The sequence below is a fragment of the Ostrinia furnacalis genome, unplaced genomic scaffold (genome assembly GCF_004193835.3).
Source record: "Ostrinia furnacalis isolate ACB-3 unplaced genomic scaffold, ASM419383v2 OfSCF2378, whole genome shotgun sequence".
NCBI lineage: Eukaryota > Metazoa > Arthropoda > Insecta > Lepidoptera > Crambidae > Ostrinia > Ostrinia furnacalis.
In genome coordinates this window covers 1150850-1169822 of record NW_021132617.1, presented here as the reverse complement: position 1 = coordinate 1169822, position 18973 = coordinate 1150850, and the positions used below count along the sequence as shown (strand labels likewise).

The 18973-nt window shown below is 36.1% G+C and overlaps 1 protein-coding gene across 2 annotated transcripts in view; it reads right to left on the bottom strand.

Annotated features, from left to right (window-relative positions):
• Positions 1–18973, bottom strand: part of LOC114355278 (ATP-binding cassette sub-family G member 1) — a 49873-nt gene that overhangs the window by 12328 nt on the left and 18572 nt on the right. For both annotated transcript variants that reach the window (XM_028308041.1, XM_028308040.1), the window contains exons 3-5: positions 9811–9928; positions 2584–2773; positions 110–255 (exon numbers count right to left, since the gene is read on the bottom strand). In XM_028308041.1, the coding sequence (XP_028163842.1) occupies positions 110–255; positions 2584–2773; positions 9811–9928 (454 nt within the window). The remainder of the gene's footprint in view (positions 1–109; positions 256–2583; positions 2774–9810; positions 9929–18973) is intronic.

Sequence of the window (18973 nt, the reverse complement as noted above, 5' to 3'; positions counted from 1 at the left end):
TTAAGTACCAGCGAATCGAGACTCAAAGAGAAATCAATAACGCGTTCTCATGCGACTACATAGGGTTTTTTAAATATCGTTCAGACTTATAAAATATCATTTAACTTACGTAGTTGGCTCGTCGAGGAATATGACTGGGGGATTGTTGAGTAGCTCCAACGCGATGGACAGCCGCTTCCGCTCCCCGCCCGATAGCCTCTCGGTCGCTGTGTTCCTTGCTTTTGCTAGCCTTAGCAGCTGGACTATTTCTTCTACCTGAAATACATGTAAATCAGGGTTTAATGTGATGAACGTCCACCCACAAAGGTGGACCGACGACATCATAAAGGTAGCAGGAAGGCGCTGGACGCAGGCCGCTACCAATCGATCAACATAGAAATTATTGGGGGAGGCCTATGTTCAGCAGTGGACGTCATATGGATGAATGATGATGATGATGTTGATGTTGAATGTGATGAAAGTATTTAAGTAGGTAGGTACATATGCTTATAACTGGCTTTTTCCCGCGACTTCACCCGCGTGAAATTTGGTTTTTCACAGATCGTCATAAATTATAGTCTATATGTATGTTATTCTGGGTTAGGAACAATAATACTGTAAAGTTCCATCAAAATCCGTTCAGTAGTTTTTGAGTAAAAGAGTAACAAACATCCAGACATCCAAACTTTCGCATTTATAATATTAGTAAGATATCCGTTACCTGGTATCCATAGACCCATAGTACAAGCTTTGCTTAGTTTAGGACTGTATGGCGCAGTGTGAAATGTGCAATGATATTTATTTATTTAAATTATGTATCAATCCATAAATCAACACTGGCAGCACACACTGCTCGAAGACTTTTGTCTTTTGGCTGGAAGACGTAGCGTGGGCAGGCCTCCTACTAGGTGGACCGACGATCTGGTAAAGGTCGCGGGAAGAGCCTGGATGCGGGCCAGCGCAGGACCGTGCATTGTGGAAAACCTTGGAGGAGGCCTTTGTCCAGCAGTGGACGTCATTTGGCTGAAACGAACGAACGAACGATGTATCAATATTATGATTGACATATTCAATGTTCATTATTACTTATTTAAAGATATTAAACTTGGTCGAAGTAAATAAATAGACAAAAGTAGTGACTTAATTTTGTACAATGAAATAACATTTTAACCCTTTATAGGACGGCCCATACAAAGTGGCCAGTAAACTGGACAGTCACTTTACGGCCGATAGTTCAATGATTTTTGTAACAATGTCGAACCTTATGATCAAAAACGATAGCCAATAAAGCACGCTGGCCTAGAAACGAGCCAGCGCTCAAGGACGTCACACGCAATCAAAAATTCGCGCTCTTTTTTAAGGTGGCCTGTCAGCTGGCTACTGTGCACACCCGTACTAGAATTTGCTGCCATTGCAAGCAGACGATACATATTTCCGAGTGTAGTTCAATGTAAAAACATTTCTTCGTAAAGAAGATGAGTAAAATAATAATGTTATAGTATATACTTTATCATGACGTGAAAATATAGTCGAAAACCGTAAAATAAACATGTTATTTTTGCAATTAAAAACAGACTAGTGTGTTGAAAAAGCCTTGGGTATAAATTACACATGTGAATTTGAGGTAGTCGAATATTTATATATTTTGATTTTTACACACAAATTTTATCGTTTTATACTGAGTATATTATTAATTTTTATAATACAATAACATAATAAGCCTAAATATACGGGTTCGGTAGTTATACCCCATTATTATAATTGTTTAGGTATTTTTTCATACAAAATTATGTATATTTGTGGATATTTTATAATAATCCTGAGTTTATTGAGTTTTCATTCACGTTTTTTTTTATTTTATAACATAAAATTGTCTCTAAATTATTATTTAATGTTTAATTTAGTTAACAAAACTTTTTATTTTGTTTGTTTCATGTTATTTTTGGCTCAGAAGCAGAAATACAATAATTTTATTAGATACTTTGTTGAATATTATGTTTTTAGGCTAATTAAAGATTGATAACTAAATACGCAATCATTTTATTTAGTTTAATATGTTATTTACATAAAAATAACCGGTTTTTTTTATAAGTGTCCAGTTTACTGTCCAGTGATTTTACAGGAATAGTGGTGATTTTATTGATGCAGAACGGTCAGTGGTCAGTATACTGACCACTAGATTTTTTGGATTTTCTCGTAAAATATCTAGTTTCTGATAATTTTATTAATACATGTTGTTATAAATAACGCTATAGAATATATATCCACTTAGAAATATAGGGAATTCAAAAAAAAGTTAGGGTGTGCGTTAAAGGGTTAAGGAAGGAAAAAGAGCGTTTGGTTTTAAATGTTACAAGTTTTTAAATAGAATTACGAGTATTTATGACACAAAAGTGTGACGAAAATAAACCAAACATACGATTATGTGAGATATCATGGCCGATAAGTTATTGTTAGAATTAAAACGTCGTTTGATATAAAAAAAAATAAAAAAAAAAATAAATAAATAAAACGTATGATGTCAAAGATTATTTGTAACTTTTGGAAATCAATTTAGGACATACCTACATATATTATAACAAGGACTTAAAAAGCTGCACTTACAATGACAAGTTTCTTCTGCTTATTGATACCAGTCCCAAGCTTCAGATCGGCAGCAATGAGCATGGCCTCGTGTACCGTGATAAAAGGCTGGAGTAGGTCCTCCTGCATGATGTACCGGGATAGCTTCCTGAACTGCTTCAGATTACGAGGCTCCCCATTGGTGCAAATCATTCCACTGGCACCGTTGACTCTGAAAGCAAAAAATAAAGTAAAGTAAGTAGGGGAAGATGGGTAACAGTGGATCGTGGGTCACAGTGAATCACTTTGCATAACTTTGTATGTATTGCACGCACACACTCACGCGCTTGTGTGTTTGATGACCTAGCAGTGCCCCCCGCANAAGTACCTAAAGTAAAAAGTATTTATTTCTAAAAGATGTGACATTACAATTTTATTCTGGCGGCCTCTGCACTAAGCAAGAAAGCTTGTATCGCAGCGGTCAATTCAAACAATTACCTTTGTATATTGACATCGGTCTGATAGGACGGACGTGTTAAAACTAGTTCATCATCATCATGATCATCGAGTCATTTAGCCTCCACTGCAGAAGAATTTATCAGAAACTCTTTATCAGTGACTAATGAAGGAATCGGCCTACACTCCCCACGTGTGCCAGACGGATTGGGAAGGCCTGATGTTCGCATATTAGTCGCCTCTTACGCAGTGCCGAATTAAGACCACTTGATGCCCTAAAGGTGGCGGTTCGCATCGTGACAGAGACAAACGACAGACAAGAGACCAAGGCAGGAAACTGCGACTGTTACTTGACTTATGCCCGTTTTCACCATCAATCCCTAATTTTTAAGTGACCCCTAAGATAACAAAATTACTGTTATGTGATACCATAGGGGTCACTTAAAAATTGGGGATTGATGGTGAAAACGGGCATTAGTTCTCTATCTCCTGTCTCTACCTCACTCGCGAATTGATGCTTTAAGAATCCACGTGTGCTGCCTAGTAACATAATATCGGTCTAGAAAAAAAAACGTATTTATACAACAAAATAGATCATATACGTAGGTAACTTAGAATAGGAAAAAATTAATATTTTTCTGTTTATTGAAAAGACTTGCGACTTTTACAGGTCTTGGTCTTCAGGGAAATTAGTTTTTATGTAGTAGTAAACATTGTTTGGTGCCCCCCGCTAGTTTCCTAAAAAAATTTTTTTAGTCCGTCATGTTTAATATCAAAAAATATTGGACACATATATTTTTATTTGTCAATCTAACAAATAATTACATAGTTATGGTGCGTTGAAGTTCCGCACGACGTCACAACGTGCGGCACTTTTATGCACGCATTGACGTCACGGGCCTCTTCTTATGAACTTTGGCGCGCTTTATCTCTTTAAATTTTCATTAGTTTGAAAAAGTGTAAAATACGTGTAGAGTATTTTTTGATAAGTTAACTGACGGACTAATTAAAACTCTTGCTTTTTGACCCAGGAAACATCCATATTGCTTAATTTGCTTATGGGTCAATCCGGCACTGCTCGATTGCTCTTACGACATCCTCGGGATGAGCAGAGGTGGTCCTATTCTACTCTACTACTAAATAAAGATTTTTGATTTGATTTGATTTGACTACACTCTCTCTGAGCAACTGCAGGATCACGCGGCNATTTCACCTGTGTGCGGTGGTGCAAAGGGTACAAAAGGCTTTTTATGACATGTGAAAAGTCACGAGTCAAAGTTTATGTAGTTGTCAAGACCAGTTTTTTCAGGATCTAGAATGTCTAGACAAAAACGGAGAATCAGTTCACTGTGTAAATTTCAAACTCTACAAATATTCAATTTCGTTCCTGTGTGGTCTATAATGTCCAGACAGACAGTAAAAGTAATTTTCAAGAGTAAGAGTATGAAGAATAATGAAAGGGTTTAACTTGCACATCGCTGGGCTTTTTCAGTGGTTTTTAAGTCATTGCTATCATCAGCTCATGAAAATAAGCTTATTAATGACTACGAGTTTTGACGCTATTCGAAAAATTAGCGACCGAGCTAAAGATCCTGGCAACACAAAAGTTGCAGCGGTAGGACTAGGAACGAAATGAGTTCCGTCCGGTAGGACTTTATTGCATTAAATCTATCGGCCGTTTGGTGTAGTAGTTTCGGAACGGACTACTATTCCGAGAGGTCCCGGTTTCGATACCCGCCGGGCGCAGGTAGCTACTCCGGTTTCAGCAATCTAGCCGACTCTACTTCATCGAAAATTACCAGAATACAAAAAATAAACACTCTTGTCGTGATTGCCTTTTAACTAAATATCATTTGCATTATGACAGAATAAAAGATAATCATATTTGTGTGTATTATTACTCATACAGCACTTCTCACAAGGTTGCTAATTGCTTTTTATTAACACACTATGAATTATGCGAACTACAATAGAATTGCTATTTCCTTGTACTATAAAAATACATCTACACAGAGATAACATTGACACTTTGATCTCATTAGCTATAATTGACTTAAATGCTTAATTGAACCCAGGATTATATTAAACTTGCAAGTAAGAACTTTCTGTAACGACTAACCTATCATAAAGATTGTATTACTAAGGCCCGATTCGACCAAACTTTTATCCGAGAATAACTCCTGGTATAACTGACACATTGACAGTTTCAGTATGGGAAATATGTCAAAACTGACGATTTATTCTGAGATTAATATTTACTCTTGTTTGGTCGAATCCACCCTAAGCCACATTAGCTAAAAACTACATTAAACGAAACATTACTGAGTTTCTTACGCTGCTTCTTCTCAGCACTGGCCCATTTATTGTCCCGAAGCAGTGGTAGGGTTAATACTGGGACGTGTAAAAGCGCTTTTTAAAAGCCTATTTGCAAAAATAAATTAGTTTTATGAATATTTTTTTCATGACCTTACAATTGCTTTTGTTTCCCGCATTTCATTATTTATGATATTGTGTCTACGATCTTAAAATTGGGACCAATTATTAGTTTAATTATTTGTTGAGTAACATACAAACAATATCAATAATTACGGAGATAAAGTCCACCTTGAACCAACTAGATGAACTGGTTCGGTAGCCGAAAACACGCGCTTCGAGGATGTCTTATAGAACAAAATATATATTTTCCTGCTTAAAACTTTGTTGTTTGGACATTTGATTGATGTTAGTAATTCTTATAATCGTAATGTTAAGAACATACGTAGACATCGTTTTCCAAGAAAATGTATAGGTAATAATATTTTATACACACACATATTACGATAAACTAGCTTTGCGCCCGCGGCTTCGCCCGCGTGGAATTTTGTCTGACACAGAAAAACATTAACGCGCGCGTCCCTGTTTCAAAAACCGGGATAAAAACTATCCTATGTCCTTTCTTTTTGGGACTCATACTATCTCTATGCCAAATTTCATCAAAATCGGTTCAGTAGTTTAGGCATGAAAGCAAGACAGACAGAGTTACTTTCGCATTTATAATATTAGTATAGATATTTGTAACTTCATTGTGGTTAATCATACAAACCGCACTGACCTTTATTATACATATTTATACAAAAACGATTGGTGCATGCGTTAGTTTCTTGACCTCAACACTAATAAACTATTCTTTATTTTTTTGCATGTTAACTGAAATTTTTCGTCCTAAAATATTAATGGAGTGAGATCAACTTTTGACTGTACCGTTTAACTTTACGAAGTTAGTCATAGTTAAATAAAATTGTTATTGTAATTTACATTGGAATGTTTGACGGATAGTTTACTTTGTGTTCCTATTTACATTTTATATTAGCACTGAAGGCAGTTAAAGTATTATTGTAGCTATGGTTACGACAAGTAAACTAGCAAATACAGGTTGAAAGAGAGGATCTAAATGTAACTATAACTTATTATAAACATTATGCAACGTCCTTGTGTTCCAAGAGTAAAATACATAAAATTAAATCCAGCCAAGAGTGAAATTAAATGTAAAAATAACTGCTATTTTAACTTATTTAAACAACTCTGCCACATTACTGATTACAGTGCTACGTACGATTTTAACTCGCACGTGTTTTCGCAAACCTACCTAAGTATTTCCACTAGCATTCCTATCATTCACACAAAAGTTTTTGCAATTATCGTACATAATACCTATTTTTATTGTAATGTAATTAATGTGCTGGTTACTGGACAATCCCAAAAAGGGACCAACCAAGCCCTTTTAAATGTAACCAAATCGTTTCGTCGCCGTTTTAGCTTCTTAACGAATTCAACTCACTTTGCATTCTGCTCACGTAGGTTTGCCTACCTTCTCGGCAGCAATATTTTGCCCACACCTGCGAATTCTCTTTTGGGCAAATGCTGCCTTTGTTGTTACAGTCAACACCCTGTATAACAAACGAGGAAACTTATTTCCCAGCCTTGACTCGTGAATATGTTACAGGGGGCAGAAGTCAACGTCTAATTGAGCGTTTCATAAACATGGTACAATTTGCCATACCAGTTACCTGTCTATTATTGTTATGTGATTTATCTAGTCTAAGTAATTAGTAGACCTTCGTAACTAAATCACTGCTACACAAATTGAATTTATTTACTAGTATTATAGTATATTTAGATACATACTAATAGGTCATTTTCAGGGCACTTTTGCCCGTTTTCACCATCAATCCCTAATTTTTAAGTGACCCCTATGTAAACAAAATTCCTATTAAGTGAAAACGGGCATTAAACTACCTACCTATGGTTACCAATGCTAGATAATCAGGTAGAGAGCAATTGTGATCTTCAAAAGGGTTCTGTTTACAATTTTCAGGAATATCAACTCTCCTTCAAACTACAGTTTCAGTTTATACAGTGGTTATACAGGAGTGCCAACCGATAAAGGTTGAGTTGTCTCGCAAAGGAGTTTCAGATTTTTGAAAATTGTACGAAACCCAAACACTTAAGGGAGAGTCCGCTAATTTGGACCAGTTTTTTTCAATCCCATTTTACACATAGTTTTCTTTTGTTTTTGCAAATGTCCATGGTATATAATAAAAGATACATTATTCAACTTACTATTTCATAAGTATTAATTTTTTTTTTTTTTAAATAGATTATTAGTAATTTGTTATTACACAAATTACTAATACTCCCGTTAGCCCCTCGTACTAAGCTAAATATGCTTGTGTCACGAGTGAGCTCACCACAATAGTCGAGCGCCGGCGGGGACCGAACCCGCGTTCCCCGGATCACGAGTCGAATGAACNTCCCGTACCAACGCATCCAGCACCTAAGGTAAATTCGACCCGATAACGCAGTGTGAACGTGTTAAGTATGCTTTTTTAATAAAAAATAAATCTTTGAACATCAAGTGCCTTTAAATAGTTTCCATCCTTTGACTACAACTTAATAAAAATAAGTACCATAACATCATTATTTTGAAGATTATTTGATATAGACAAAAAATAATTTATACAAATCGAATTATTTAAAAAAGTATCACAATATTGAATATTTGGTGCTCATTTCTTTTATTTTTGAGGACCAACAAGTAACGATCAAATATAATTTTTACATCTCAATAATTTTTTGCGTAGTTCAAAAGAGATTAAAATATCGATCGATTTCATTTATTTTGTGTCTCAAAGAAAGAGGATCAATCATTAAAATAGATGACCATTCAGATTTTTTTAATTGCCGTTTTTGCTAATTTAAAAAGATCATTTAAATACATGCCAAATATTAATGGAGTGAGATCACCTTTTGACTGTATCGTTTAACTTTACGAATTTAAGTAGTCATGTTAAAAAAAATGTTATTGTAATTAACAGTGGAATGTTTGACGGATGGTTGGTTTACTTTGTGTTCCTATTTACATTTTATATTAGCACTGAAGGCAGTTAAAGTATTATTGTAGCTATGGTTACGACAAGTAAACTAGCAAATACAGGCTGAAAGAGAGGATCTAAATGTAACTTTAACTTATTATAACCATTATTCAACGTCCTTGTGTTCCAAGAGTAAAATACATAAAATTAAATCCAGCCAAGAGTAAAATTAAATGTAAAAATAACTGCTATTTTAACTTATTTAAACAACTCTGCCACATTACTGATTACAGTACTACGTACGATTTTAACTCGCACGTGTTTTCGCAAACCTACCGATTTCCACTAGCATTCCTAACATTCACACAAAAGTTTTTGCGTGAATGACAGTTGTCTACGCCATAATGTCGCTGCTGAGCTATGGGCCAATCACAGCGCGTAACGTGGGCGCTCCCGCGCCGAGCTGTCAAATTCCCACTCCAACGACAGACCTCTTTCTCCTCCCGAACTATTAACTTGATTGCATTGTATTTATATTCAAACTTGGTAAATCTATAAACCTAGTATTCTAAAATCCAAATCTTTTGTTGTTCGACTAAATTCCCTGAACAACAGGATTTTTTTATTCACACAAAAATGTTTGCGTCAATGACAGGAAAATTTTCGTACAAAATTCCTATTTCTATTTTATTGTAATTTGCTGCAGGCATCCCAAAATAGGGTCCAACTAGCCCTCTTAAATGTAACCAAATCGTTTCGTCGCCGCTTCTTAACGAATTCAACTCACTCTGCATTCTGCTCACGTAGGTAATGCCTACCTTCTTGGCAGCAATATTTTGCCCACACCTGCGAATTCTCTTTTGGGCAAATGCTGCCTTTGTTGATACAGTCAACACCCTGTATAACAAACGAGGAAACTTATTTCCCAGCCTTGACTCATGAATATGTTACAGGGGGCAGAAGTCAACGTCTAATTGAGCGTTTCATAAACATGGTACAATTTGCCATACCAGTTAGGTACCTGTCTATTATTGTTATGTGATTTATCTAGTCTAAGTAATTAGTAGACCTTCGTAACTAAATCACTGCTACACAAATTGAATTTATTTATTAGTGTTGTGATCTTAAAAAGGGTTCTGTTTTTAATTTTCAGGAATATCAGCTCTCCTTCAAACCAATCCAACTTCTGTACTCGTACAAAACTAGGATCTAGTCTAGACCTTGGTTATACAGGAGTGCCAAGCGATAAAGGTTGAGTAGTCTCGCAATAGCTATAACTGTATTGATATCCGAACAACGAAAAGAATGATAGGAGTTTCAGGCTTTCGAAAATTTTACGAAACCCAAACAATTATATGTTTATGTTGTGCGTTGAGTGAGTAGGCTGGAAATAATGTGGATTCTCTAGACTCTAGAGTAAAGATCCAGAGAATCAAGACGTTATCTGATGATGATGACCTACCTATATCCAGCTAGGATGTTAAGCAGCGTGCTCTTGCCGGCCCCCGAGGGTCCCAAGATGGCCGTCAGCTGGCCCGACCGGAACTCGCCATTGATGCTGCGCAGGATTATCTTTGAACCTGGAAAAGAAAAATAAATTGAAATTCTTTAAATTCTTTAAAACTTATCACGCACAATGCCCCAATCATGAGACTAAGTGCGGTATTCGATTGCTCTGCATAACTATAGGTCTACTTACTCTCTTTTCAGGGCACCTATTACGATCTTTGCTTGTTTCTATTTGAAGCCTTCGTGGTCTAATTCCTAAGCGAGTGATTAATTCGATTCCGAGCAGTGCCAGTCAGTGCCTCCTTCGTGTCGATTTTCCGGTAGGACAACAATAAGGCTGAGTTGCACTATCTTACTTTAAAAAACGTCAAAAATCTGTCAAACTCCATGCAAAACACCGGTTATCGTTAAAGTTAGGTGGTGCAACACAGTCTAAGTGTAAAATCTTTTTGAGCCAAATACTCAATCCCAATTTAGAAAGACGATAAGTTAATTATAACTTAACAATAGTTCATGCACAAAAGACAGTGCTTAAGATTACACATATTTTTATTTCAAATTAGCACTAATTAGAATTACATGAAGTGCCACAATGTTAAACTTAGATGTGCTGTCATCCGAACAATATTGTTCTGAACTTTAACCTAATCTGAAAGCACAAAAAAAACACCGACAAGTATGTACTTTAAATGTGCAAAATGTAAATAAAGACAGAGTTAATGTTTCCTCATACCTACCCATAAGACCAGTGTAAACAATCTAATAACTAATACCACAGAATAATAATCTAATACAGTCTTTCCCAAAGTGGGCGATAACGCCCCCTTGTGGGCGCTGCAGGCTTAAAGGGGGGCGGTAAGAGACTCCGGAAAAAAATCGGGGCATTGTGTAGAGGCTTGGTAGGCCATTTGTAATTTCATCTACTTAGGAGGTCTCTTAGACACCGACTGAGCATTTGACTCTTGAAAATTTATTGGGGGCGCTGTAAAGAATTTATTCTTAAAGTGGGCAGTAGACAAAATAAGTTTGGGAACCGCTGATCTAATACCTACTAACTACTCCATTGCAACAAAAACTGATTTCGTTGTAGTCCACTTGACATCACGGCATGACTTTCAAATTTCATCGTATATTATACGAATATTTTTTAAATAGATCCATTAATTGAAAACACTCATATACACAAATGTTTTGTATTGCAGGTACAGATTAAGAAGTAGCTGGAAAAGTAGCTCTCAAGTAAGTACCATTTTAATCAAAGCTATGCTCACAAAATATGCTTCAAAATAATGAAAACGTATCAAAAAATGGCTGAACCACGCCTTTCTTCAGTATTGACCAAGGCGTATTTAGAAACTATACGTCTATGGCTTGTCGGCCGTTTGGTGTAGTGGTTCAGAGCGGACTACTATGCCGAGAGGTCCCGGGTTCGGTTCCCGGCCGGGCAGAAATTGAAATGATGAATTTTAATTTCTGTGACGGGTCTGGGTGTTACTATGTATAATATGTATGTATTTTAAAAAAAACTCTGTCAATGGCTGAGTTATAGTTCCAAAATACTGGACTGTCCTGTCGATGACATTGACAGTGGGGCGCCACCGTCAATACCGGATCGCTGGTTCAGATTTTTGCCATGTTGGAAACCATATAATTGAACGATGGTAGCGCCCCCCTGTCATTGAGTTTGGTGGGACAGTTCAGCGTGGGTCATCTATATGTGAGCGGCACGGCAGGGTATTTTTGTAATGTCAAACGTCAGCGAGACTTCAGCCCCCTTAGACATAACGCACTTTTTGATCGAATCGAAAATCGAATCCGTCAAAACTCCATACAAAAAAGGGGCTTTTCGACCACTTTTCGACTGGTTTGCGATTATAATTTGCACTTTGTCTAGACCCACAGATCTCCTTCAGATTTATATGCTCTGTCACGTCATAATATGGCCAATGTCCCCGTGCCTCTCTCATACCTCAGGCACTAGATCTACAGTTTCTAAATTAAGTCCGATAAGACCTCATTGTTCTTGTTGCCTAACTCGGTTGCTCACAATGCCTGGGACCTAGCGTTCCGCAACATCCCACGGATGTTATTGCTGAGCTGTTTCCCCACTGCCGAAACGGAGGCCGAAACTTTTAGTTTAAGCAGTTTTAGTTAACGCATTTATTTCATTACACCTGAAAGTAATTGCGTAAGGCGTTGCAGGTTTGAAGCTAACTGCTCGCGTGCGATTAGAAAGATAATTAGAATAATTAATTGTTACATCTATCCAACCAATTTATTTTACCTTTTAACTTTTTTGTCGCAATGTTATTAATAAACTTCTCTCAAGGGATATAACTTACATTGCAGTGTGTTTTGTGCCAATATTGACTGTTTTGATATCATTTTATTTTAACACTATGTAGGGAGGGATGAGAGGGTAGAGAGCCAGTAAATATTGAATTTCCAAGTCTGTTGAAATTCCAAGATCAAAATTAAAAGCATGAATGTTACGTTTTAGACTGCTATGTGAAATTTTCTCCCATAAAGTAATTTATTCAACCTCTCTTTGCATACTAACTCTTACTTATTCGATTGCTGCACAAAAACAACAACAACAAACTATATTTCAAGAATGTTGAAAGAGTTTTATATTCTACTAGCTTTCCGCCCGTAGCTTGGCCCGCGTGGAATTTTGACTGTCACAGAAAAACTTTATCGCGCGCGTCCCTGTTTCAAAAACCGGGATAAAATCTATCCTATGTCCTTTCCCGGGACTTAAACTATCTCTATGACAAATTTCATCAAAATCGGTTCAGTAGTTTAGGCGTGAAAGAGAGACAGAGTTACTTTCGCATTTATAATATTAGTATAGATAGGAACACAAACAAAGTATATCGTTGATGAGCAATAGTGGGTAGTCATACATAACCAGGAAACATGAAAATTAGGACACACGTGCGCTTATCAGTCGGATATTCAGTTACGTTGTTTTTACATAAATTAATAATGTTTTCCATTTAATTTTTCATTGCTAATTACCAATTTCCAATAAGTACCTACCTAGTAATTGCGCCATATTTCTCATGATTACATTGTTACAATAATTCGTCGCACAGTCGCGTAGTAGGACTCAAATATTTTGTAGCACACTAACGCACCAATAGGGATGATGACTGGGTAATGAAATCGAAATTCTATTTAGTCCGTCAGACTTGAAATGGTCAAGTCGATGTAGCACTGTTATTATTTAATTACGAAAGATAATAAAAAATATTAGTCTAATATTTTCTAATTATCTGTCTGACGGACAAATAATTGAAATTTTGTCATCTAGCCTAACGCTGGACGCAGGCCGCTACCATGCCAACATGGAAAGCATTGGGGGAGGCCTATGTTCAGCAGTGGACGTCCTATGGCTGAGATGATGATGATGATGGTGACGGTCAGCGTCAAATAGTTCGTGATACCCAAAGTAGCCAAAAAGTTCGAAACACATCACTGTTGCAATTGGAATAAGGTTGTGTTGTCAACTTCTTAGCCACTGGGGGTCACGAACGATTTGACTCTGACTGTACTTAAAAGATGCTACTATGTTAAGTGATATGTGATGTTAAGCTTAAAGTGCCATCTTCCAAGGCCGTTTGGAAAAGCCGTTTTGCACTCATCATCATCATCATGATCATCTCAGCCATAGGACGTCCACTGCTGAACATAGGCCTCCCCCAATGCTTTCCATGTTGGCCGGTTGGTAGCGGCCTGCGTCCAGCGCCTTCCTGCTACCTTTATGATGTCATCCACCTTGTGGGCACTATTTTGCACTATTGTTCCTAAATTAAGTATGACATAAGTTGCCTTTAAAATTTAACATATCATAAAAATCTGCTTTGTAAAGATGACTTGCAATATTGTCTAGTCTGGGTTCTATTTCGTTAACTAATTCAGCCTTGGCCACTTTATAATGCTAGCAGGTAAATTCGCACAATAACATTTTCAAATATTATTATGACAGCAAAAAAAACTTTAGTATCCTATACATATTATTATATTACCTTACCTAGTTGTCATATTCAGATTTTTTATAGAGTTATACCCCTGACTCTACCTGTCTCTTGGATAACAAATGACATAATCTAAGAGAAATATTTGTATTGTTTTGAATTGTACGTACCTATTTTGTGGTTAAACTGTAGTTATGCCTTTAAATAAATAAATGTAAAAGAGCCTTCCGGTTCAATGGCTTCCGGAATCCAGTCTGACTCTATTAATTTTGACTCATTATCTCCACGCGTTCTCCAATAAAAGCATTTAAACAATGTAGAGACCCTAAAAACGTTTCTATTTCCTTTTAGATGTATGGAACTGAAAATATGTAGTTAATATTTAATATTGATTTATGTCTACTACGGCTACAAATAAGTATTAATATGCACATACCTACTTAATATTGTATTAGAATTCGCAGTGACTCTACCTACCCACTTAGATAATTAAGTCCCTAATGTGACGTCCCGCTTGCATTTTAACAATGGTCGGGTCAAGAGAGGGCAATGTACCAAATATACCTATTTCCTTTTAGACATATGGAACCGAAAACATGTAGTTAATCCTACTAATACTCGTATCCTACTAATATTATAAATGCGAAAGTTTGGATGTCTGGATGTTTGTTACTCTTTCACGCAAAAACTACTGTACGGATTTTGATGAAACTTCACAGTATTATTATTTATAACCCAGAATAGCATATAGGGTAAAATTTATGACGATCTGTGACAAACAAAATTTCACGCGGGTGAAGCCGCGGGCAAAAGCTATATTTAATTTTGATTTATGTCTACTACAGCTGCAAGTAGGTATTAATATGCACATACTAGCATTTATAATATTAGTAGGATTAGAATTCGCAGTGACTCTACCCACCTACTTAGATAATTTAAGTCCCTAATGTGACGTCTCGCTTGCATTTTAACAATGATCGGGTCAAGAGAGGGCAATGTACCGAAGAATTCCCTATTTTTTTAATCTGAACATTCTTCCTCAGACAATAGAGTTTGAATTCAATCAAGTTTTAACATGAATGGACCGTGACGGCAGAGTTAGCGCGAGCAATGGTAATAATGTTCCTGTAAACATAAATAAGTCGTTTTCTAATGTTCATAATAAGTACTTGACCTGTATGTTAGCAGGTGTATTATTTACTTGCAGAGCAATCATGGAAATTAATTGTAAATTAGATTCTTGTAGTCATATTAATTCAATTGAAAAAAATACAAGGTCATTGTATTATCCTAATATTTTTCTTCTAATATAGGCACTGGAGCATAATGGCTACCATTTTCAAAAATCATGGTCAAATTATTAATATGATAATATGTAGGCCCTTTTCACTGAAAATATGTAATTAATCCTACTAATATTATAAATGCGAAAGTTTGGATGTCTGGATGTTTGTTACTCTTTCACGCAAAAACTGCTGAACGGATTTTAATGCAACTTTATAGTATTATTTATTATAACCCAGAATAACTTATAGGCTATAATTTATGACGATATGATGTGACAAACTAAAATTCAATAAAATTAACTCAGAATAACATTATAGGCTATAGGGGTAAACTTAGATTAATAAAACCTAGATAGATAGTCAGTGCACGAAAGGTGAGGCAGATTTTANTAGTTATGCCTTTAAATAAATAAATGTAAAAGAGCCTTCCGGTTCAATGGCTTCCGGAATCCAGTCTGACTCTATTAATTTTGACTCATTATCTCCACGCGTTCTCCAATAAAAGCATTTAAACAATGTAGAGACCCTAAAAACGTTTCTATTTCCTTTTAGATGTATGGAACTGAAAATATGTAGTTAATATTTAATATTGATTTATGTCTACTACGGCTACAAATAAGTATTAATATGCACATACCTACTTAATATTGTATTAGAATTCGCAGTGACTCTACCCACTTAGATAATTAAGTCCCTAATGTGACATCCCTCTTGCATTTTAACAATGGTCGGGTCAAGAGAGGGCAATGTACCAAATATACCTATTTCCTTTTAGACGTATGGAACCGAAAACATGTAGTTAATCCTACTAATACTCGTATCCTACTAATATTATAAATGCGAAATTTTGGATGTCTGGATGTTTGTTACTCTTTCACGCAAAAACTACTGTATGGATTTTGATGAAACTTTACAGTATTATTATTTATAACCCAGAATAACATATAGGGTAAAATTTATGACGATCTGTGACAAACGAAATTTCACGCGGGTGAAGCCGCGGGCAAAAGCTATATTTAATATTGATTTATGTCTACTACAGCTGCAAATAGGTATCAATATGCACATACTAGCATTTATAATATTAGTAGGATTAGAATTCGCAGTGACTCTACCTACCCACTTAGATAATTAAGTCCCTAATGTGACGTCCCGCTTGCATTTTAACAATAGTAGGGTCAAGAGAGGTCAATGTACCAAAGAATTCCCTGTTTTTTTAAATCTGAACATTCTTCCTCAGGCAATAGAGTTTGAATTCAATCAAGTTTTAACATGAATGGACCGTGACGGTAGAGTTAGCGCGAGCAATGGTAAATGTACCTGTAAACATAAATAAGTTGTTTTCTAATGTTCATAATAAGTACTTGACCTGTATGTTAACAGGTGTATTATTTACTTACGGGGCACTCATGGAAATTAATTGTAAATTAGATTATTGTAGTCATATTAATTCAATTGAAAAAAATACAAGGTCATTGTATTATCCTAATATTTTTCTTCTAATATACTGGAGCATAATGGCTACCATTTTCAAAAAATTGAATCATAGTTAAATTATTAATACTTATAATAATATGTAAGCCCTTTTCAGACGTATGGAACCGAAAATATGTAATTAATCCTACTAATATTATAAATGCGAAAGTTTGGATGTCTGGATGTTTGTTACTCTTTCACGCAAAAACGACTGAACGGATTTTAATGCAACTTTATAGTATTATTTTTTATAACCCAGAATAACTTATAGGCTATAATTTATGACGATATGATGTGACAAACTAAATTTCAATAAAATTAACTCAGAATAACATTATAGGCTATAGGGGTAAAACGGAGTACACGCGTACGAAGTCGCGGGCGGTCGCTAGTAAGTACAGTCGCGGAATGAAAAGGTTCGTCACCTTAGTGTCGGTTTTCGCTTGCACTAGGTACTGTAAGAGTCAAACCTGCCAACATAACAGAGCAAGAAACAGTGCTGCTAACATTTAAATAAATATGACGTTTGCTAACGATTATGGCACGGAATAAGGTTTTGCTTGTTTTTTTTTCTATCCCATCAGTGCAATGCAATGATGACATTGACCAATTGACAATAGTTTTTTTTATTTAATAGAAATAATAATGGCAGGTTGAACCAACAAGAAGGGTTTTAGTTTATCAATCATAATAATCTTCTTGACAAGATAAATCGTCGAACAACTTTGATCTAAATAATTTTGAACTTTACTGTTCTGTTCGTCAACAGTTAAAGATTATTTTCTCTAACTCGAGATTATTCTGTAACATAGTTTCAAAAGGTAATATGTGCTCGCGATTCGTTGAAGGAATCAATTTGAAAACTGACGAACCTTTTCACTCCGTGACTGTAATAGATAAATGGCATGTCCCCGATAGCTCGGTCGCTTGCGGTCGATTTGGCGGTGATTGTAGGTTCGATGACCGGCCTTCTGCTTGTAGGTACCTTTGAGGGCCTTGGCTCTAATGTTTAGGTAAATCGCCACAATCCAATAATTACGGTTCCATTCAATGTAATTGATAGTCAGTACCAACAGCGAATACTTTGTGGACAAATACTGTCAAAAAGCTAAAGAGTATTTTACTCGTATTAAAGCTAATTCTGTATTTTTTTTTTTTTTAATTATTAGTAATTTGTTATTTCACAAATTACTAATACTCCCGTTAGCCCCTCGTACTAAGCTAAATATGCTTGTGTCACGAGTGAGCTCACCACAATAGTCGAGCGGCGGCGGGGACCGAACCCGCGTTCCCCGGATCACGAGTCGGCCAGTCCGACCCCTTCACCGTTCGGCTATCGTGGCGTTAAAATTATCTATGCAACGGATTCTAATGCAATTTTAAGCAGTGTTTTAGTGATTCAAGAAGAAGGTTTTTATGTATAAACTAGCTTTCCACCCGCGGCTACGCCCACGTGGAATTTCGTTTGTTAAATTTTCCTGAATTTTCTTTGCTATAAACCTCACGGAGCCCTCGACCTTTCCAACGAATGCAAAACGGTAAAAATCGGTTCGTGCGTTCTGGAGTTATAGCGTCAGGAAGGAAAACCCGACTTATTTTTATACATAATAGTAGATACGAGTAAGTACGAGTACATAAGACGCTGGATGCTGGCCGCCTCCAACCGGCCATTGTGGAAATCATTGGGGGACGCCTCTGAAATGATGACGATGATGATGATGAAGTACATACTACTCGTGCTCGTAAGCCGGGTCGGGTCGCTAGTAGTAAATAAACCTTTCCTTCAAGAGCACGGAATCTTAAAAAACATTTTCAAGAGCTAAGTTTAAATGACCGGTAACTTATAAACTAGAATTCTAGTATTTCACGTGATAATCACGTGCTGTTGCCACCTATACTTGCCTATTATCGGATACTAGATGGCGTAACGAGAACCGGTATTTCACGATATCGCAAGCAGTCCTTAAGCGGAGGACCAGCTCGGGCACCAAAAAACTAGACTCGTACAAGGACCGTATTTTAAATATGACGTCTGTAAGTTTCTCAATAAAAAAATTTGAGCTTTACACGTAAGAATTTCGTATATTTTCATAATATTAAAATAAAAAACATAACGCTCTTTCTGGCGCAGTCGGGTATAAATTATAAATCCATTTCCATGACACTCATTTTCATGAAATCACATATAGAAAACATGGTATCAAGTGTATCTATCCAGTAGCAGTTTTTTTAGGAAAAGATCATTATGGTGTAATTTTTCTCTACATGATAACGATAGAAGGCTTAGAAAGCTTCAGATCGCATAATTAAATAAAGTATTGCATACAGTACTGAAGCTGAAATTCAATAAACATTAAATTTCTTCAAATTAATA